The sequence below is a fragment of the Aspergillus candidus genome (genome assembly GCF_002847045.1).
Source record: "Aspergillus candidus strain CBS 102.13 unplaced genomic scaffold BDW47scaffold_33, whole genome shotgun sequence".
Lineage (NCBI taxonomy): Eukaryota > Fungi > Ascomycota > Eurotiomycetes > Eurotiales > Aspergillaceae > Aspergillus > Aspergillus candidus.
Genome location: NW_020194038.1, coordinates 63,124 through 82,617, shown reverse-complemented (window position 1 = coordinate 82,617; position 19,494 = coordinate 63,124). Strand labels below are relative to the sequence as shown.

Sequence of the window (19,494 nt, the reverse complement as noted above, 5' to 3'; positions counted from 1 at the left end):
ATCACAAGAATAGACTGTTTCTCTTTCGGTTCCAATTCTTGCACAATATGATGATGCTAGTTCTATCTATGACTCTATAGATATCAATACATTTTCATATACACACATACACAGTGAGAAATGCACCAAGAATGTACAAAAGACAAAGCCAAAACCACTGCACATATCAAAATGTCATAGGACTGGGTATGCATGTTTTCAAAAGAGATGACTGAGATGAATAGGGTGATTCATTATTCAGATACCATCGTCAATATCATTGATACTGCAATGATTGGGTGTAACATCAGTGTAAACAGATGGTCAAGGTTTAGTAAAAAGTAGGTTAACATGGGTTGGGTATTTAGATAAATGAATGGAAAAGAAAATGCAAGAGATGAGAGGGGCTTGAAGTGAACAGAGTAGTCAGACAAAAAATGATGGTAGATATAAGGAGGAGGAAACGCCAGTCAAATGCCAGAAGGAGAGGGATGGGAGTGTTTATGGGGCTGACTTTCCCATTCCGACGCCTTCGCGCCGTCCTTTGAGAATAGCCTTTAGGCATTGTCCGACGCCCTCGAGGTCGCCTAAGAGACCGACGTGGCCGCGGTCACTCTTGACCAACCCGTCTCGGATGATCCGGTAGCCCGGGGGTAGCATTGCCGCTGATGCGAGACACACGCCGTCGCCTGCGGCAAAGGCCAGGTCGTCGTAAGCGTCTTGGTGCTTGATATTTTCGCGGGAGGTGACGCGTGCTCCGTAGAGTGTGGGGACGGATTTGCCGTAGAGGACGGCTGTGGGCGGGTACCGGTTATTGGACTGGTGGGTCGGTCTGAACGCGAGCTCCTTTTTGAATTGGAGGGTTTCGGCGAGGGTGCGCTCGAGGTAGCTCATTGCTTTGGCGTAGGGGATGGTGGAGGTCTGTGTGGCTCTACTGGAAGAGTCGCGGATGTTGGAAACGGGGCCGACTGCACCCTCAAGAGGGGGGTTGATCGCTGTTGGGTGCTCGAGGGCGGTGTTGGTGAAGTCGGGGCAGGTTTTTGTTGATCGAGGGTTGTGATTGCCGTTTGGCTGCGGAAGCGACTCGCTTTGGCTGGCTTCGTCTGTCGAAATGCTGTCCTTGCTGCTCAAGACGGTGGAGAAGCGCTTCCCGATGTTGTCCACGAACCCCGATGGCCTGTGCATTGGCGGGAACGCAGGGTTGACACAAGGAGAAAGATGATATTCGTCCCAGGCTTCTGCAGAGAAGAAGTCGACCGGGTACTCTTCTTGGGTCTGCGGGTTGATGAAGCAGTGGCCGTCCTCTGGTAAAAGGACAAAGCTCGTCCGGAAGGTGAAGTTCACTTGTGCGGTGAGTACCCGCGAGCTCAGTAGGACGTCATCACCGTTACGGAGGGGACCGAGAATGTTCACACAGTGCTGCGGCGTGCCAGCGTAGAGGACTCCGGCGAATAATTCGGGTCGCTTGTTGACCGCATACCGTGCAATCAACCCGCCCAGGCTGTGGGCGATGACCCATGCGCCCCTGCGCTCCGGCGGCACATCGGGCGCATTGCACGGGAGGTTTTCGAGAAAGGTGATCAACCTCTTCGCCAACAAGTGCGGACTCAAACGCCAGTCGTACCCATAATCGTGTACTCGGAGCTTCCCGTCAAGGGCGTTGTCACACTTCTGCAGACGTTTCATCAATCGGCGGCAGATATCAACCGGTCCGATGTGAGACAGCACACCGGACGGAATGATGGTCTCTTCCATCCGTTCTTCGTCTTCCGGGTCCAGGCCAACTTCCAGGTCGACCTTGCGGAGGTTCAACCCGACCTTCATGGGAACCCACAACTGCCGTTGTGGCGGCTTCGCCGAGCGAAGAATAGACCCCCGGTACCCTCCCATGATAACCACGTCACCGGTCATCTCCGCCATAGCCTCTGAGAGGATGGGGTGTAATGGATTCGAGTTCGTTCGTGAAACGCGTACGCGTGGCGGCGGTGCCGAGGGAATAGCCTTGACATCGTCTGCGGAAGTCTCGGGATTTTGCGCGTAATTGTTCCCCTTGCGGTTGTAGACATCAGACATAAACGGCTTGTATCCCCAGTCATTGCGCAAGTCCTGCAGATGCAACGTGGGCATGCTAAGCAGGCGGTTGCTAGAATCTTGCAGACTGTCCTTGATGGCCTTGAACCGACTGTTGACTTGTGTGTGCACATTCTCGTACTCCGGGCGCTGATCCAACGATGAAGCCGTGGAGGATGCTCTTAGATACAACGACCTGTCCGACGAGGATCGGTGGAGTGAGGGCGGTCTCCCCGTGACGGACACACTGGGCCGGCGAGTGTAGGAATGTTTGGCCGCCGTCGCCCCACTGAGAGGTTGCAATTCGGAGACCGGCTCATCGAGGAGAACACTATTTCGGTCCTGATCGGTGAGGGACCTGCGCCGCGGTCGAGGCGGCGGTGTTGCCTCCCGATCTACGGTGAGTCTCGACGGGGTGGGCTTCAGGGTTTGACTCCGGGAACGGTTCTGAGACGAGTCTCCGCGAGAAGACAACGACGACCGTTTGGTCAAGGAACCCAACGAGCTCAACGAACCCAAGTCGGGAAGAAACCTCTTGAGGCGTAGACTGTCGGTGAAATCGCCGGACCAGGCCCGCGGCCGGAGGGGCAAGCTGCTCTTCAAGATCGACCGTGTGAAACTCGAACGACCGGCCTCTTTGGCGGGTGGCGTCTCCGGGCGCGCTCCTGCTTGGTCCGACGTGGACTTTAGACTTTGCCCTCGGGCCGCGGGCTGGGTATCCGCGACTGGTACGGTGTCTGGTTCGGCGGTGATCTGAGAGGTGAAGAGCCCATCCGAGTCGACCGTGTCCGGGATAGCGTCAAAGTAGCCACCATTGCGTTCCATGATCCGGTTTTTCTCTTCCGCCGGGGTGCGGCGGGCTTTCATGCGACTTTGCGCGCGCCCGATACTGACGCCGACCAACGCGTTGGCTTCATCTTGCTGGGCAGCATCGGCAGGATAGAGAAGTTGCCCCTCGCTGTCGGAACTCGAGGTTTCGGGCGGGGGCAAACGTTCAGGGTCTGGCGAGGCCTCTACGGCGGCAGTGACCGGGTCACGACGGTCTTTCGATGGGACTGCAGGGACTGCCATGATTGAGGTCGGTTGATCTGACGCAGCGGATATATACTTTCTGGTAGCATTCAGGGGGGTAGCGTTGGAAGAACCCGATAGCAAATCGTGTTGCCGATAAGATCGAATCAGAGGAGGTGTGTAAGTTTTATGACGAGTCGCAATGGACACGCAACGACGAAGAAATCGAACGAGGCTGGCAGCTGTGAAGCAGGAAGGCATTGCATTAGTGATCCATTACATGTGAAAGCGGTCTGGAGGGAGCACTAACAGTTAGAATGTCTGAGATGGATGGGCGCTGGAGAACCGTATTCGTACTTCGGCCTGTCGATATAGGACGCGTTCCAGCTGCGCCATGGACGGGGTCTAAAGAAGAGTAGATGCGCCCCGAGGCTTGTTGGTGGGTTCTCCTGGGGCACTGAATCCCGACGACGCTATTGGAGTTACGCTGGGGGAAGTATTGCCCGGTTGTATTACAAGGCTGGAGGGAAGAAAAGATGTGTCAATGATGACGGGAGCAATTCCAGAGGTGCGGGCGACTCCAACAAAGGAATAAAAAAAAAGACAGAAAGTAAGAAATCAAACTAAAAAAGAAATAAGAAATAAGAAAAAAAAAAGTGCAAACCGGTTCCACTCCTCCGTACACAGCCTCCGGGACGGCCGGGTGAAACTTCCTCTTCGTGTGGAAATAACAACTGGAACTAGGTGGCTTTATTGGAACGGGTGCCGAGTAACGGCCAATAACGGCAGTGAAGAGTGGAGATAAGTGGTCTGCGACCAGTTCGGAGCTCTGGTATTCTGGAAAGATCATGATGGAATCTTCTCCATGGTTGAGTCCGATCGTCGGGTCTCACAGTGGGCGGTAGAGTCATAGTGGAGATCAGGATCTGACCATTCATCCTGAGCCATCCACGGGGCATTTGTGGTCAATGAGATCATCGTGATTCGTGACATTCCCATTAGTGATCAGAGAGTATGGGTGGATAGAAAGAAAGAGAGATGGAAAGAAGAGAGGAGAAAGATGGAGATGAAAGTGAAGGTGAAAGTGGGAAGAAACGTGGGTGTGGAGGCGAGCTAAGCCCGATTGGGATGCCACGTTACTGTCCTGTTTAGTTCTACGGAGTATCGAGTATGGTATAGAGTATAGTATGTAGTTAAAACTGGTCGATTGGTATGATTTAGATTAAGAAAGCCACATGCCTGGTGATTGGGGCATTGTGGTTATATTTCTAAGTGTATGTGGGGCCAGGTTTCTCAACCGGGAATCGTACAGCCAAATCATCATATCAAATCAACCATATGCTCCATAGTGTACATCGCTTTCAATAGTCATAATCAAACATGATTTCGTCCGTAACATCGTATTAGAACCGCACAGCCTGCATTGGGCGATCAAGCAGAACGATCATATCTCAATGACCAGAAAAATGGCCAGACTGAACCTCTCGCTCGCCCTTCTCGGCAATATTCGCATTCTTTGCGACTCCTTCGTCGTGGCCAAAGGCTTTGTCAACGGCCGCATTTAGCCCCCCTCGAAGACTCTCTCCAAAGCCCTATTGTTGATATTAGCGCTGATGGAGCAATGATAGGTGGTGGGTTGCTTCAACGTACATGGATTCCTGCCACAGTAGAATGCACTCCCTGTCCGAGCTGTTCACCTTTCTTAGCTGCCTCGGAGCCCCCCGCGCCCGCGCCAGTTGACGACGTCTGGTGACTGCTAGACACTGGCGCAGTCTGGTGTCCGACCCCCGTGGTGTCGTGTTCAGAGGCCGCCTGGTTGGCCCCTGTTAGATGAGTGCCCGTCGGGGTGGTGGAGCTGGGATCCTGGTGAGGGGTCCCGAAGGTGGAAGAATAGTGCGGGGGTTGAGTAGTCATGGTGTTTTCAATGTTGTCTTTGTAATAGGATGAGTCGTAGAGGTTAAGATGTTTAAAATGGTTAAATCGAGAAACCAACAGTGGCTTTTATACCAACGCCGTCAAACGTGCTCGCCTTCGACATCATGCCCAGTGTGACGTCATTCTTGTCCCCTCCCCCATTCGGGTTATGATCATCTTGAATGACGTCATTTGGCTGGCACTGGCATGGACAATTGATGCTTCGAGAACAATTCAAACAGGGCCAAAGAACTGACAATCAAGTGGTTTCTAATCAGGGTACTACTTCGCTTGCGAGCATTGTGAACATGAGTCAGCCTATCCGGCAGAAATACTGATCATATCAATGTCTTTCCATGTCGCCTGCGTCCAGAGTCAAAATCAAATGGTGTAGCCGATAGGTATAATCAGACAATCCTGCAATGAAAGAAGCAGGAGGTACGCTGTTTAGGGCATTGGTTTATCTGGTTGGTGAATTATAAAGTGGTAGAGAGGTAGGTCTTCATGACTGGTTAATACAGATGGTCAATAGTAGGCTGAAAGTATATATTCATGTAAGACTTAGTCAATGATTTTAAGATTCCAACTTATTCTGATGCTCAACTATAAGTATAGATGGTTTGTAACCATCTACAATGGGACCATAGTATTTGTTGAACAACCACTGGCACCATGTACTCACCTATATGGTGTGCTGTGTTCCATGTAGAAACCACTATAATATCTTCCCTCAAAAGCTTTTTCCGACTCAGCGTAGCCATAAGGCCGTCTGGCCCGCCTCTTTGGTCAGAATCTACCGTCCAGTCATCTTTCAACCGGTCTGATCAGGGCAATCCCTGCACTATCCAAACATTCGGTACGGTCCGTACAAAGCATCCAATGTGGGTCGAGGCCCGAAACCTTCAGGCCCGCTAGTTGTGTACCGAAACTTATCAGGTACGGTCTGGGTTCTAGTAAAGATATAATCCCCTTTCTAGAATGGCTATGTTGCAGCGAGATTACTAGAGGGGATGGTATAAATCTCAACCATCCAAAAGGTCATGTGACTTGACTAAAGTACGCCGTGGACAAGCGGCGGCAACGTCTTTGTCTCGGTGTGATTGCTCTTTGCTACCTGACCGGACTTCCCCTCCCAGCCTACACCATGGCGGTCGATCCATCGGATAGAAAATGTCAAGGAGTAGACTGCGGAAAGGAAGCTGGAAATCTACAATGCCCAACATGTCTGAAACTCGGCTTCCATGACAGTTATTTCTGTTCCCAAGACTGCTTCAAGAAGAATTGGGTTTGTCACTGCGCTGTCAGCCTTCTAGAACCTCAGGACTGACCGAGGACTGCGCGCTAGAATCAACATAAGTCCCTGCATCAAAAGCTCAAAGACAAGACACAACATGGTATGGTTCACCAAACCCTTCTGCCTGGTACTGTCGCTAAATCCGACCCAGTAAATGGGACGTATAATCCTTTCCCGACCTTCTCGTTCACCGGCCCAGTCCGACCCGTCTATCCCCTTTCACCCATGCGCGCCGTCCCCGAGTCAATCAGACACCCGGACTGGGCGCAAACCGGGATACCCAAGGCCGAGCAGCGCCTGAGCCGGACCAAGATCGACCTTCTAGACGCCCAAGGCCAGCAGGCCATGCGCAAGGTCTGTAGACTGGCTCGAGAGGTTCTGGACATCACTGCGGCCGAGCTCAAACCGGGCATCACCACAGACTACCTTGACGAGGTGTGTCATCGGGCCTGTGTAGAACGAGGTGTAAGTGCAGCACTTTGCCAGGTGGCGTGGAGCCTCTAACACGGACAGTCGTACCCGTCTCCATTGAACTATTATCACTTTCCCAAGTCGCTGTGCACGTCACCAAACGAGGTCATTTGCCACGGGATCCCCGACCAGCGGGTCCTCCTTGATGGCGATATCCTCAACCTCGATATCTCGTTATATCATGAAGGGTATCACGCCGATCTCAACGAGACGTATTACATCGGCGAGAAAGCCAAAGCGGACCCAGACACGGTTCGAATCGTTGAAACAACACGGGAATGTCTAGATAAAGCCATTGAGATCGTGAAGCCCGGAACGCCCATCCGAGAATTTGGCAAGGAGATTGAGCAACATGCCAAGTCTAGAGATTGTCGTATCGTCACCACCTGGGGAGGCCATGGCATCAATACTGAATTCCATCCCCCACCGTGGATCCCCCATTACGGCAAGAACAAAGCGGTGGGTGTCTGTAAGCCTGGGATGACTTTTACGATCGAGCCCATCCTGGCGTTGGGAAATCCTAAAGAGGTCTACTGGCCGGACGATTGGACTAATGCCACGGTGGACGGCAGATGGACCGCTCAATTTGGTGGGTACAGGAGATTCGAAATGATGCTCAATGCTGACATACAAATAGAACATACTTTACTTGTCACGGAAACCGGCGTCGAGATCTTGACTGCGCGAAAGGAAGACTCTCCGGGGGGCCCAATCCCGATGCCCACGACCACGGATGGGCAGTAGAGACGCGACAAATCCCGGATTCGTCGTCAGGGGATAAAAAAGAAGACGGAATGGGGTTTCGATGAAGTCAGTCAGGCGTGGAAGTATGAGTCTTTTGCCTCTATATATACCGGTGCTGGGCGACATGTCATCTTCTGGTATAAATTCTGGTATAGATTCTTGCATAACTACACGAGAGCATAGATTGTCGCTATGCAGTTCCCAAGACGTATATACTTTAGGCATAAACCTGTTCCAATTATGACAAGGTAGCTCCACAATAGTTGACCGAACGAGACGCCTGCAACCTCTCAATACACCTAAATGACTAAATGGAGATGGTCATCTCACCATTCCAATCAAGTTGTCAATTCAGATTGGGGATCGGAGTAATAGCCTGGAACAGCAAGCTTATCACCGCTTCCCCACAGCAAATCTCCCCGCCAAGCCCGTCTCCACTCCAGATCAAGCTCGGTTGGCGGACAAACATCCGAGGTTCGATTAGTCTGACTGCGGCCTTGATTACTCTTCAGCGACAACATCATCAACACCTTTTTTTAGGTCCTTTTCCTCCTCCTTTCAATCCTCAGTACGAACACTATTATCAAGAATTTCATTATTCAAACCACAGTCACAATGCCCATCAACAACCGACAGATCATTTACGCCAACACGCCCTCCCCAGCCATCGACCCCTCCTTGACCAACGGCACCTTCAAGCTCAACGCATCCACCATCCCCGACAATGTCCCCGCCGACAAGATTCTCGTTCGCGCGCACTACCTCTCCCTCGACCCCGCCATGCGCCAGTGGCTAACCGCCAAACGATCCTACATCGCCCCCGTCGAGCGCGGCCACGTCATGCGCGGCCAGAGCATCGCCCAGGTCGTCGCAGTCGGCGACAGCCTCAAGACCCAATACAAGGCAGGCGACTGGGTGATCGCCTACTCCGGCTGGCAAGAGTACGCCACCCTGCTGCCCAAGGAAGCCCAAAAGGTCGTCGTCCCGCCAGGCTGCCAGCCCACAGACGCCATGTCCGTGCTGGGCATGACCGGGCTCACAGCCTACTTCGGGATGATGGAGATCGGCCAGCCGCGGAAGGGCGACACGGTCGTCGTCTCCGGCGCTGCAGGCGCAACCGGCATGGTCGCCGGGCAGGTCGCAAAGATCCAGGGCGCCAAGCGCGTGGTGGGGCTGGCTGGCAGTGCGGACAAGTGCGAGTTCCTGCGCCGCGAGCTGGGGTTCGATGCCGCGATCAACTACAAGGATGCGGACTGGAAGAAGCAGCTCAAGGAGGCGACGCCGGAGTACATCGACGTGTTCTTTGATAACGTCGGCGGCGAGATCCTGGATGCGTGTCTTTCGCGGGCGGCGCGCGACTCCCGCTTTGCTATCTGCGGTGCGATCAGCCAGTATAATGCGAAGAATCCCACCGGGCCGGCCAGCTTCATGAACGTTATTGTGAGTTTCCCCTTGCGTTGCAATACGTAAAGTAAGTCACCTACTGACAGATCGCAGTCCCAACGGGTAACAATGAAAGGCTTTATCGTCTTCGACTTCGCGAAGAAATACCCCGCTGCGCTGCAGGATCTCGGGACTTGGCTCGCGCAGGGCAAGCTCAAGCGCAAGGACCATATTATCAAGGGTGGGCTGGAGGCTGCGCCTCAGGGATTGGTCAATCTGTACGAGGGTGCTAATACGGGTAAAATGATGGTGGAGGTGACGCCTCTTAGTGAGGCCCTTGGAGGCAAGGCCAAGCTGTGAACGGCTAGGCTGTTTCTTATATACCCTTTTTGATTTATATTAGATACAAATATATGGCGTGGTGGTACTTTTGCTTGTCATATGCTGGGTGATACATAGAATTGGGGAGGTTTGGGGAGTAAGTACAGAGTGTGGCATGCATGAGGTATAATCAGTATCTGTATCCTTCGTCTATTTTCCGCGCGTGTTGATTTCCCTCATCTCATTACTCCTTGCTTCTTAGCACCACACCTGTATTGTCGTTGACGGTCATCTATCCCTCTTGATGATTCGAGCCACACCTCTTCTCTGATCTACTTTTTCTCATGACCTTTCAATTCTATAATCTAAGCTCGTCTACCACTACAGCTTCTCAGGGCTCACTCACCGGAGATAGGCCCTTTGCCATTGTCAGACTGACTCTATCAACGATAATCTGGCTGATGACCTGGAGGATGACATCGCCTCGCTGTCTCTTACTATGGAAGATGCCTCCGCCGTTATACCAAGTATAAACCGGGCTGTAAGTCTTCTACATACGTCTTCCGAGAACCCCCAAAGGGAAGATCTGATACTCATGCTATTTCAACAGTCTGATACTGTCATAGTAGTACCTCAGAACTGTTTTCATCAACGCAGCTGCACCTTATTCTGTGCAGAAGGAGGGAAATACAGTTCCTGACCAGAACGCAGATATACTAAGACTCCCATCCAGGTTATGTCGAAGCTTACGCCACGTGCTTAGCTTTCTCAGCCCCGTGCACAGACAGTTTACAATGATGAATACAAGACACTCACTAAACGGGGGGCGCTTTCTGGCCCGCCTATGTGGACAGAAAGTGTCAGTGCACTCATGGGAGACGGAGACTGTGCGGCTGCGTTGAGCCCTATGGTGGACCGTGCCGCTGCGACATCGCGTCTTACGCTGTGACAAATTTTATTTGTCCATGTCTCGGAAACATTGAGATTTCCGGTGGTACTCTCTGCAAGCTCGTATCTCATTGCCGATAGCTTCGGTGGCTGGACGCCTGGATCGGTTAGTGGGACCTTGATTTCCTCGTGTCTGGAAATGGCGCTGACTTGGGATGCGCGAATGCTGGTAGTCTTTCAGACCACGAGTTTGGCTATTTTTGTTTGGCTTTTTGAGTTCAAGTCACGGAGAGTATAAACCATTCTTATCAGAATGCTTTCCACAGATAGCCCAAACCATCCAATAATCTCTCGCCCACTTCCCACCAACATGGTACGGTTTGGAAAGTGGATGCCTAGTGTCATCTCGTGGCTCAATCCTCTCCCGGACGGTGTCAACTATCTAGACTGTGGCGTGAGTGATTTGATACTCACGTACTTTCAACCCACCGAGTTGTCCACGGTGCCAGTGGTGGATGACTCGAACCCGGCTCCCCGACGTCGCATGCCCCAAGAGAATTCTATTCCATCGCCTCGTGGAAGTGGAGAAATCATATGGAGGCGTATCGGGAAGTCCGTATGGGCATGGTATACACTCCGACGGTTCGTTCTGATAAAAGCCGCACGTTGAGCATAAGGGATCTGAGGGGATTTCCCGAGCCCAATCAGCATCGAGATCGTGAAACTCTCATTTGACATCGCCAGTTGAAGTATAGTCGTGATGAGGAAGAAGTCGACGAAAAAAACGAAAGCAGAAGGGAAATTGGTCGGGGGATCCGCCGTCATTTCTGATGGGCTGGCCCTTTGTCTGGCTGGAATTATTCCCTCAACCTCTGTCCGTCTTCCATCTCGTTTTCAACCACTCCACCACCGTCACCTTTGACTACCACCTATCCGTCCACGGCGACAATGTACCATGGCTCGTTATCCATCCTCGTTGATCTTTCTGTTTCCTCCTTAGTCTCTTTGGCTTGCACAGCCTGGTTCTCTCCTCTCCATCCTCCAGCGTGATCCGCCCTTGGAGGCGAAGAGCGTGATTGATTGTTTCATTTCGGCCAGGACTATTCTTTTCTTTTTTTTTTCGTTTTTCCCACTTGACTCTTTCTCGCGTTGCCCTTCCTTCTCAAGTCTAGTCAATAGATTTGATCGGCTAGCAATGGCCTCCTCAGAGGTATAAACAGTCCGCTCCGGTCCCCCAATTGACCGGACGTCTTCTTCTTTTCCACCCTCTGCTCGTCTGCTCAATTCCACTCCGATCCGTCTGATCTCAGCAGGTGTCACATTGCCTTGATACTGTCCTTTCTTTCGTTGCTCTTTGAACGTGCATCTCACCACCCAGACTAGTTCAATGGCAAACCCTTCTGATCAAGACCTGGAAACGGGAGACGATGAGCGCTCGGGTCGACTGGGCCGTCAAACCCACATTCGATTCAACGACCCATCGGAGACCACCCTCACTGGCGGTGGTCAGGCCCAGCTACCCAGTCGGCCCCGTTCGTTGAGCAGGGATACCGCCAGAAGCGGGAGAGCGGGCATTCAAAGCAACAGCAATGCCGGTATCCCAATTGAGTTCCGAACCCTGTCGATTCAGATCTCCGAGACTCAAAAAGCCCCCGAGGAGACTCTCAAAGCCCGTAGCGAGAGCTCGAAAAACTCCGACCAGGATTACTTTGAGAGTCTGGATTACCATGTACTTGGAATCGACAGACTGACTCAAGAATTCAATGTGGACCGTCGCGTCGGCCTAAGTAGCTCATCAGCTGCTACTCGACTCCAGCGCGATGGAAAGAACGTCATCTCCCACCATCGGGAGAACTATTTGAAGAAGATCCTAGGATATGTCTTCGGGGGTTTCTGCTCCATCCTATGGATTGGTGTCATTATCTTCTTCATCTGTTGGAGGCCGCTGAGCGACCCCCCGTCCCCGACCATGTTAGCCATGGCCATTGTCGTCATCATCGTCATCATCCTGCAAGCCAGCTTTTCCGCCTTCCAAGATTGGTCGACCAAGATGGTGATGAACTCCATTCTGAACCTGCTCCCCTCGGAGGCTCTGGTATTACGCGACGGGAAACAGATCAAGGTTCCCTCGACCGAGCTGGTTGCCGGCGATATCGTCTACATCTCGATCGGTAACAAGATCCCGGCAGACATGCGTCTCTTCCAAAGCTCCGGGGATGTTCGGTTTGACCGAGCCATCCTTACCGGCGAAGCGGATGAAATCGAAGGGGCAATCGACTCCACCGACTCGAACTTCCTCGAAACTAGGAACATTGCCTTGATGGGCACCAGCGTGACCAACGGGAATGCCATCGGCGTGGTCGTCCTCACGGGCAGCCGGTCCGTCATGGGTCGCATCGCCAAAATCACCGTTGGTGTCAAGGAGAAACCTACGATTATCCAGAAGGAGATCACGCGGTTCGTCATGATCATCATCGCCCTGACCCTCACCCTGGTACTTCTCATTCTGTTCACCTGGGTCGGTTGGCTGCGCGTTGACCACTACGAGTTCATGAATGTGGTGACGATGTTGACCAACGTGATGGGGTGCGTGGTGGCCTTCATCCCCGAGGGCATGCCTGTCGGTGTAGCTCTGACTTTCATGATGATCGCGAGACGCATGAAGCAGGTCAACATCCTTCCCAAGGGCCTGGCAACGGTGGAAACGTTAGGCTGCGTGAACATCATCTGCTCGGACAAAACAGGCACGTTGACCCAGAACCAGATGACTGTGAGATCGCTTGGTCTACTAGATGCCGAAGTGGACCTGAGTCTGTCCGGGCCCCAGGGGAAATTTGAGGACCAGCCCGAGCATCTTCAGGACTTGTTGCGAGGCTCGTTTCTGTGCAACGATGCCTTCTTCGACCCGAGGACGACTGCCTTGCCCATCAAGGACCGGGAAGTCATTGGCAACGCCACTGACGCTGCTGTGCTACGGTTTGCGGAGACAATGCAGCCTGCGAGCCAAGACCATCTTGCGCCATATGAAAGGATCCATCAAATCGCGTTCAATTCGAAGAACAAGTGGATGCTCACCGTGCACAAAGATCCCGCTCTGGCCAAAGGATACCGCCTGCTCGTCAAGGGAGCCCCGGATGTCCTTCTCCCCAAATGTGCGTCATACCGCTGCGGTCGTGACAACCAGATCAAGGCTCTGGACGACAAGGCCAGGGAGCAATTCTCCGCATATCAAGCCAAACTGTCGACGCGGGCAGAGCGCGTCATCGTGCTGTGCCAGCGGAACTACACCCCGCGCGCCGCCACTGGGACCAACGAGCTGAACGAAGAGATCCTGGCCAATGGCGTGCAAGACCTGACCATCATCGGAATTTTCGGCATCATCGACCCTCCCCGGGTGGAGATCGCGCAGACCATCGCGGACTGCCGCCGCGCGGGGATCCGGTTCTTCATGGTGACGGGTGACTTTGGCTTGACGGCGGCGGCCATTGCAACCGATGTCGGTATCTTCAACGGCGAAGCCCCTCCAGACACCGTGGACGACCTCGGCGCAGATGAAAAGCAGACGGCGGCGCGCTCTCGACACAGTCTCCTCCTCGACGGATCCCACATCTCATCCTTGGCCGAAGACCACTGGGACACGATCTACAAATACGAAGAGATCGTCTTCGCGCGGACGACCCCGGAGCAGAAGTTCCGCATCGTGGAAGAGCTCAAGGCCCGGGGTGGCGTCGTGGCGGTAACCGGCGACGGCGTCAACGACGCGCCAGCCCTCCGCACAGCAGACGTAGGAATCGCAGTCGTGACAGGCAGCGACGTGGCGATCGAGGCAGCCGATCTGGTCCTCCTCGACCGCTTCGACTCCATAACCGAAGCCATCCGACTCGGACGGCTCGTATTCCAGAACCTGCAGAAAGTCATCGCCTACCTCCTCCCAGCAGGCAGCTGGTCCGAGATCTGGCCAGTCCTCATGAACGTCTTCATCGGGGTCCCCCTCCCACTCAGCTCCTTCCTCATGATCATAATCTGCGTCTTCACCGACCTCTTCCTCTCGCTCTCCCTCATCATGGAAAAAGAAGAGTTCGACCTCCTCAGCATGCCCCCCCGCAACACCAAAAAAGACCACCTCATCAACCTCAAAATCTACAACCAAGCCTACCTCTTCACCGGCGTCATGGAGACCCTCTGCGCGCACAGCATGTTCTTCCTCTACATGTACAGAAAAGCCGGCATCCCCTTCCACGCCCTCGTCTTCGCCTTCGAAAACTACTCCGCCGGCTTCTACGGCTACACCCAAGCCGAGCTAACCCACTTCAACAACACGGGCCAATGCGTCTACTTCGTCAGCCTGGTCATGCTGCAGTGGGGCAACATCTTCTCCGTCCGCAACAAGCGCATGTCCATCCTCCAGGCGGACCCCTTCCGCCGCGAGCGCCGCAACCCGTGGCTCCCGCTCGCGATGGCGGTGTCTCTCGCGATCGCCATCTTCGTGACGGAGGTCCCGGGTATCCAGAGGCTGTTTTTGACGGCGTCGGTGCCGATTGAGTTTTGGTTTATTCCGCTCGGTCTGGCGCTGGGGATCCTGTTGATGGATGAGTTGAGGAAGTTGGTTGTGAGGGTGTTTCCGGGGAGTGTGATTGCGCGGATCGCGTGGTAGTTTTGTGGGTGGGGTGGATGGACATACATTTATCTATTTGTCGGTAGTACAGATTTAGCAAATCTCAACATTATCAAGAGAATCATAACAGTACATACAGTAGTATATAGTAAGGTACATACTACAGAGGAGATAGTAGATCACTACATAGATAGAAAAGTGATCGCCCGATCTTCAGGAGACCAGGTGCATAAGTGGGTGGGGGTATGCACAATCTATCAGCTCACAACAATCCACCCACATCAACAAATAATCCACACAAAGCACCATACTAGTGACCCAGAAGCAAGTCCACAACCAAGTATATTTATTTACCTACGCGTTTGAAAATCATATCCCACATTTACATCATAAGCCCTCCCTAACTAGAGTCGTGAACAGTTAGTAGATGATACATAGATGGATAAGACAAACCCCAGCTAAGACTAATTAAGGCTAATGAATGCCAATGCCGACAAAAGCTTAGCGGGAACTTTATCTACCATTTCGTAACATACATGTGTGTAAAGAATGTTAGTCAGATATATAGATAGATAGATAGGTAGGTAGATGATGCTTACAGTAAAGGAAACACTTCAATAGAACAGTGAGTTAGACATGCAACCGGTTCATACACACTGTTGCCAGTTGGTTTCAGCTCCCTATGTTCATGTTCATGTTCATGTGCGTGCTTGTAACGAACTGGTCGCGTCCCTTTCAAGGCAGAGAGGTATTTGACTGTTTTCGTCGATCTCGCCACTGAGAGCAGAATATGGAATGGTATCTATCTACTTGTCTATATCCACCTATTCGCCTGCCTATTCACCGAATATGTACAAACCACAATCAGTGCTACAATTCCATACATGCTCAACTACACATGATAGCTTGTTTGAATTTATGGCATAATGATAATGATAATAGTGACTAGTGATTATCGAGCCCAAGGACATGATCTGGGCTATTGGAGAGTAGATACATCCATCCGTCTCCCGAACCGAACTCAAACTAAGACAAAAGAGTGTACTCATCTTGATGAGACAGAGAAGATAAAACGCGGGAATATCAACGAGCAGATCAAAGAAAAACAAAAAGAAAGAAGAAAGAAGGAAGGAACTCAAACCCGTAGGTAACTCACGAACCGCGCGTGGAGGACGGAATGTCGGGATGTAGAGGATTCAAAAAGCAGAGCAAGGCATGATCATGGCGCCAAAAAAAAAAAAAAAAAAAAAAATTAGAAAGTAGAAAGATGATAACGCCTAGTCCCGCACCTTACCCGCTTCCCGAACTTGATGCATAAACCCGTCTTCATCACCCGCCGAGTCCAAGATCCAGTAATCTGCCTCCCCGGCATGCGCCAGTTGTCCGCCGCCGAACCCGCCCGTCGACGACGCCGGCGCACTGTGGCGGTGTTCCTTGGATTTGGTCCCGACGTCGCGCGGACCCCAGCCGAGGATATCGCGCACCGCTATCCGGCTCCGGTCGTCGGGCTGGGTGAACCCGTCCAGCTGCGTCTGCAGGCAGCCGAGGATGGCGACGGCGGCGCGGATCATGATCCGGTCGCCTTCGAACACCCAGCAGTCCCAGACGCGGCTGATGCGCTCCAGATCCAGCCCGTTGGTGAGCATCGAGCGGAACATGGGCTCCCAGATCTCCTCGTGCGAGAGCCGCAGGGTCTCGTACAGGTGGGTCGCGACGCGGGGGAACTTGTAGCGGAGCGTCGCGGCCGCCAGCGTGTACGTCCGATTGACGGCCCCGCGGTCGAGGGTGAGGAACGCGACGGGCAGGGGGCGATTCAGCGCATTAGCCATCGCCAAGAACGCCGACGCGGGGGAGGGAAATTGCAGCACAAGCAACGCCGCGATCGTCTGCACACCGGTCAGCTTCTGCTAGTGATAAGGTTATCGTGGAGGGAGAAATGAAACTCACGTGAAGACCGGTGATGTAACCCACATCGCTGCGGTACATGGAATAAGCCTGGAGGACGTCGACCAGCGTTTCTCGCAGGGGCCCCCCTTCTTGGAAGATGTGGAGGTCCGGGAAGGCGCGGGATACGTCGGCGTCGATGACATCGAACCACTCGCGCATACGCTTGTGGCTCTCGCCGGTGTCGCTGTCGGGCGCCGACCGCACCTCCTTGGCGCGGTGCAACGCCTTCTTGTAGGTCTCCTCGGTGAGCGCCAGCTCGTTGCCGATGGCGCGCTCCCAGGTGGCCCCGCGACTGCGAGGCGGCACCCCGCGCCACCACAACTCCCGTGTGCGGCCCTCACCGAGAGCGGCGTCCCAACTGGGATACACGTGTGCATCCCAGATCTCCTGGAGCGCCTCGCGGGTGCGGTCCTTTTCACATTTGGCCGAGACGGCCCGGGCCGCCTTGCGTTTTTCTGGGGCGGGGTCAGCAATTCTGATTTGATGGATGGAAAAAGAGGGGAGGACATACCGGACTCGCGCGATTGCGCCATCATCTGCTTGTATTCTCTCAAATGCCGCTTTTCCTCCTTCTGGTCCTTGGGGGGCAGCCAGCTGGGGCGTGTGCGGGTGAGGACCTTTTCCTTCTCCTTGCTGATGGGGAGGGGATCGATCATGATGTTGGACTTTTGCACCGGCGGCAGCTCGATCCCCTTGGAGACTCGTTTGTCGTCGATGCTGGAAGCGGACGAGCGACCGCTCTGGAGCCCCTCGCCGCGGCGGCGGCCGTGTTCGTCGGCGTGGAACTCGAGGGCCTCGGTGATGATCTTGGCCTCCTCGGACAGATCGGACATCATGCTGTTGTAGGAGTAGACGCGGGGGTTGCGGGGCGAGATCTGGCCGCGTTCGGGGCCGGCGGAGCTGGAGCGCACGGCGGCCGGGGGTTTGGACCGCTTGGAGCCAGGGGAGCGGGCGGCGGGGGAGAGAGGGGTGTGGTGGGAGTCGGTGTGCGACAAGGGGAGCGGGCGTCGGCCGGGACTGCGGCCGTTGGGACTGGCGGCGCGAGAAGGGGCGCGTTCCTGCAGGGGACGCGGGGAGATGGGGACGTTCCAGAGACTAGCATCCTCAGGCAATTCCTCGTCGGAATCGTGGTATTCCTCCTCGAGATCCTTGAGGGATTTCCGGTTGGGCTGCCACGACTGCTTCCGGTTGAGGGGGGGGCGGGCGTTGACGGGCGACAAGGAGGGACTGCGGGCAGAGCCGGATGGGGACGGGGCCAGGTTGGCGGAGGGTCGGAGGGGAGAGGTGGATCGCGAGCGATGAGATTGCGTGGGGGTGCCCCCGGCGCGGAGGCGGGAGTTGCTGCGTTTCTGGGAGATCTGTAGGGCCGGATAGGGCGTCCTCGAGGGTTTGGAGGGAGCGGCGGTCAGGTCGCGCGAGGTGGGTTGGGGCGACTTGGCCTGCAGCCTAGCGGTAGACGACCGGGGGATGCCACCACGGCCGCAGGGGGGCGCACCATCCGCATACTGAATGTCCGACCTATCATCGCCGAGACCGATGTCTTCGAAATTGGAGATGTCGGCGAAGATGCCGTCGGGGCCGGAGAGCTGGTCGGAGGAGCGGAAGGAAGAGGATTTGGAGGACTTGGAGGCGGAGAGACCGGGGGGAGAGTTTGGCGTCGTGCAGAGGGTTGTCATTTTGCTTCTCTCTTGGGCGATCCACCGACGGGGGTCAAGTGGATAGGAAGGGATCGAAGTGATGTTATATCCGGCGCGACGAATGACCCCAAGTAACCAGAACCAACACACCGAATAAGCAATATAATAGTCGATTAATCGATCAATAGAGTCGAAGTAGAAATAAGGAAGGAAACAGCGTAAACGAGAGACGAGAATTAATTAATAGCGAGTCGGGCCATAAACGAGATCGTGAGGTGAGTTGTCGGATGGAGGGTAGATGGACGATGCAAAGAAGCTGCAAAGAGGAATAGAAAAACAGCACAGCACAGCCAAGCAAGCCAGCAGACTACCGTTCCAGACAGACCGAGGGAGTCGAAGGGTATGGGGGGGCTAGTACGGAGTATTGGGGGGGCTTATGGCCGGAGAAGCCGAAATGAAGGGGGGAAAGGAATGACAAGCGAGGGACGCAGGGAGGGAGGAGGGGGGGAGGAGGAGGAGGGTAGGGGGAAAGAACGAATGGGATTGGGAGTGAGAGATGAAGAGATGAAGGAAAGAAACGAGAGACAAAGAGAGAGAAAAGAAGAGAGGGAGGAGAGGTCAAGAGAAGAAAAGAAGAGTGAGGTGAGAGAGAGAGAGAGAGAAGCGAAAGAGAGAAAGAAGTGAGAGAAGAAAAGGAGGACGATGGATGCGGCTAGTGCAGCCTGAGGCCCCATGTGGTGCTGAATCCGGAGATGATGATCCGTTCTAGCCTGCTCTTCTCGATTGTATTATTCTATTCAGTCTTCTCGATTCTGATTGCATCTCTTTTTATATTTCTAGTCTATATTATTTGTTTATATCTAGTGTTTCAGAACGAGGCCGTTCGCTGGCCAGCCACGATCCTTATGCACAGCCACAACAGACACCTGAGGACCCTCTCTTTACTTTCCTCTCCTCGACTTTACTGACTCTACTTTACATCCTACTCTGCTCCGTATATCCAATGGATCAAGAGTCATGTTTACATGGTTATTCGCCTCCCCCTTTCTCCCCATACTCTCGTCCCGTGGTATGTGCTCTCTTGGGTCTGGTTCTCCCTCTCTCGGTCTCCCACCGGGTCTGCCCGATCGATCTATTTATAGATCACTATATTACTGCAATATATAGTGGACATCGCGATGGGAGATTGACAATTATTAAATCAATTCCAATAGAATTAG

General features: G+C 53.6%; 6 protein-coding genes across 6 annotated transcripts; 3 read left to right on the top strand and 3 right to left on the bottom strand.

Moving 5' to 3' along the window:
* Positions 1 to 345: 345 nt before the first annotated feature.
* On the bottom strand, positions 346 to 3,394 carry BDW47DRAFT_47159 (uncharacterized protein). The gene is made up of 2 exons (XM_024819108.1): positions 3,371 to 3,394; positions 346 to 3,302 (listed from the first exon to the last, which is right to left on the bottom strand). Exon 2 carries the CDS (start codon positions 3,118 to 3,120, stop codon positions 481 to 483), a length of 2,640 nt encoding a protein of 879 aa, XP_024670639.1. The 5' UTR covers positions 3,121 to 3,302; positions 3,371 to 3,394; the 3' UTR covers positions 346 to 480.
* An 854-nt stretch (positions 3,395 to 4,248) lies between these two features.
* dprC lies at positions 4,249 to 5,019 on the bottom strand. Its single transcript, XM_024813174.1, has 2 exons — positions 4,711 to 5,019; positions 4,249 to 4,652 (listed from the first exon to the last, which is right to left on the bottom strand). The coding sequence occupies exons 1-2, from the start codon at positions 4,972 to 4,974 to the stop codon at positions 4,512 to 4,514; spliced, it is 405 nt and encodes a 134-aa protein (XP_024670638.1). The 5' UTR covers positions 4,975 to 5,019; the 3' UTR covers positions 4,249 to 4,511.
* A 1,055-nt stretch (positions 5,020 to 6,074) lies between these two features.
* On the top strand, positions 6,075 to 7,730 carry fpaI (putative methionine aminopeptidase, type I). Its single transcript, XM_024813173.1, has 5 exons — positions 6,075 to 6,259; positions 6,320 to 6,368; positions 6,420 to 6,733; positions 6,782 to 7,328; positions 7,377 to 7,730. The coding sequence occupies exons 1-5, from the start codon at positions 6,119 to 6,121 to the stop codon at positions 7,481 to 7,483; spliced, it is 1,158 nt and encodes a 385-aa protein (XP_024670637.1). The 5' UTR covers positions 6,075 to 6,118; the 3' UTR covers positions 7,484 to 7,730.
* Positions 7,731 to 7,861: 131 nt separating this feature from the next.
* BDW47DRAFT_108171 (NADP-dependent oxidoreductase) lies at positions 7,862 to 9,264 on the top strand. The gene is made up of 2 exons (XM_024813172.1): positions 7,862 to 8,923; positions 8,981 to 9,264. Exons 1-2 carry the CDS (start codon positions 8,099 to 8,101, stop codon positions 9,224 to 9,226), a joined length of 1,071 nt encoding a protein of 356 aa, XP_024670636.1. The 5' UTR covers positions 7,862 to 8,098; the 3' UTR covers positions 9,227 to 9,264.
* A 1,641-nt stretch (positions 9,265 to 10,905) lies between these two features.
* BDW47DRAFT_108167 (cation-translocating P-type ATPase) lies at positions 10,906 to 14,814 on the top strand. The gene has a single exon (XM_024813171.1). The coding sequence runs from the start codon at positions 11,463 to 11,465 to the stop codon at positions 14,727 to 14,729; it is 3,267 nt and encodes a 1,088-aa protein (XP_024670635.1). The 5' UTR covers positions 10,906 to 11,462; the 3' UTR covers positions 14,730 to 14,814.
* A 1,130-nt stretch (positions 14,815 to 15,944) lies between these two features.
* Positions 15,945 to 17,589, bottom strand: BDW47DRAFT_108166 (putative TBC domain protein). The gene is made up of 3 exons (XM_024813170.1): positions 17,149 to 17,589; positions 16,638 to 17,092; positions 15,945 to 16,576 (listed from the first exon to the last, which is right to left on the bottom strand). The coding sequence occupies exons 1-3, from the start codon at positions 17,471 to 17,473 to the stop codon at positions 15,968 to 15,970; spliced, it is 1,389 nt and encodes a 462-aa protein (XP_024670634.1). The 5' UTR covers positions 17,474 to 17,589; the 3' UTR covers positions 15,945 to 15,967.
* Positions 17,590 to 19,494: the final 1,905 nt, after the last annotated feature.

What these genes read in the sequence shown, in the direction of transcription:
- BDW47DRAFT_47159 (XM_024819108.1), bottom strand. Translation starts at nt 3,120, where the DNA reads ATGGCAGTCCCTGCAGTCCCATCGAAAGACCGTCGTGACCCGGTCACT.
- dprC (XM_024813174.1), bottom strand. Translation starts at nt 4,974, where the DNA reads ATGACTACTCAACCCCCGCACTATTCTTCCACCTTCGGGACCCCTCAC. An exon ending in CTACTGTGGCAGGAATCCAT is followed by an intron (nt 4,653 to 4,710) that starts GTACGTTGAAGC and finishes TATCAACAATAG; the next exon opens with GGCTTTGGAGAGAGTCTTCG.
- fpaI (XM_024813173.1), top strand. Translation starts at nt 6,119, where the DNA reads ATGGCGGTCGATCCATCGGATAGAAAATGTCAAGGAGTAGACTGCGGA. An exon ending in ACTGCTTCAAGAAGAATTGG is followed by an intron (nt 6,260 to 6,319) that starts GTTTGTCACTGC and finishes ACTGCGCGCTAG; the next exon opens with AATCAACATAAGTCCCTGCA. An exon ending in GGGCCTGTGTAGAACGAGGT is followed by an intron (nt 6,734 to 6,781) that starts GTAAGTGCAGCA and finishes TAACACGGACAG; the next exon opens with TCGTACCCGTCTCCATTGAA.
- BDW47DRAFT_108171 (XM_024813172.1), top strand. Translation starts at nt 8,099, where the DNA reads ATGCCCATCAACAACCGACAGATCATTTACGCCAACACGCCCTCCCCA. An exon ending in CCAGCTTCATGAACGTTATT is followed by an intron (nt 8,924 to 8,980) that starts GTGAGTTTCCCC and finishes GACAGATCGCAG; the next exon opens with TCCCAACGGGTAACAATGAA.
- BDW47DRAFT_108167 (XM_024813171.1), top strand. Translation starts at nt 11,463, where the DNA reads ATGGCAAACCCTTCTGATCAAGACCTGGAAACGGGAGACGATGAGCGC.
- BDW47DRAFT_108166 (XM_024813170.1), bottom strand. Translation starts at nt 17,473, where the DNA reads ATGATGTCCGATCTGTCCGAGGAGGCCAAGATCATCACCGAGGCCCTC. An exon ending in GGCGCAATCGCGCGAGTCCG is followed by an intron (nt 17,093 to 17,148) that starts GTATGTCCTCCC and finishes ACCCCGCCCCAG; the next exon opens with AAAAACGCAAGGCGGCCCGG. An exon ending in GTTACATCACCGGTCTTCAC is followed by an intron (nt 16,577 to 16,637) that starts GTGAGTTTCATT and finishes ACCGGTGTGCAG; the next exon opens with ACGATCGCGGCGTTGCTTGT.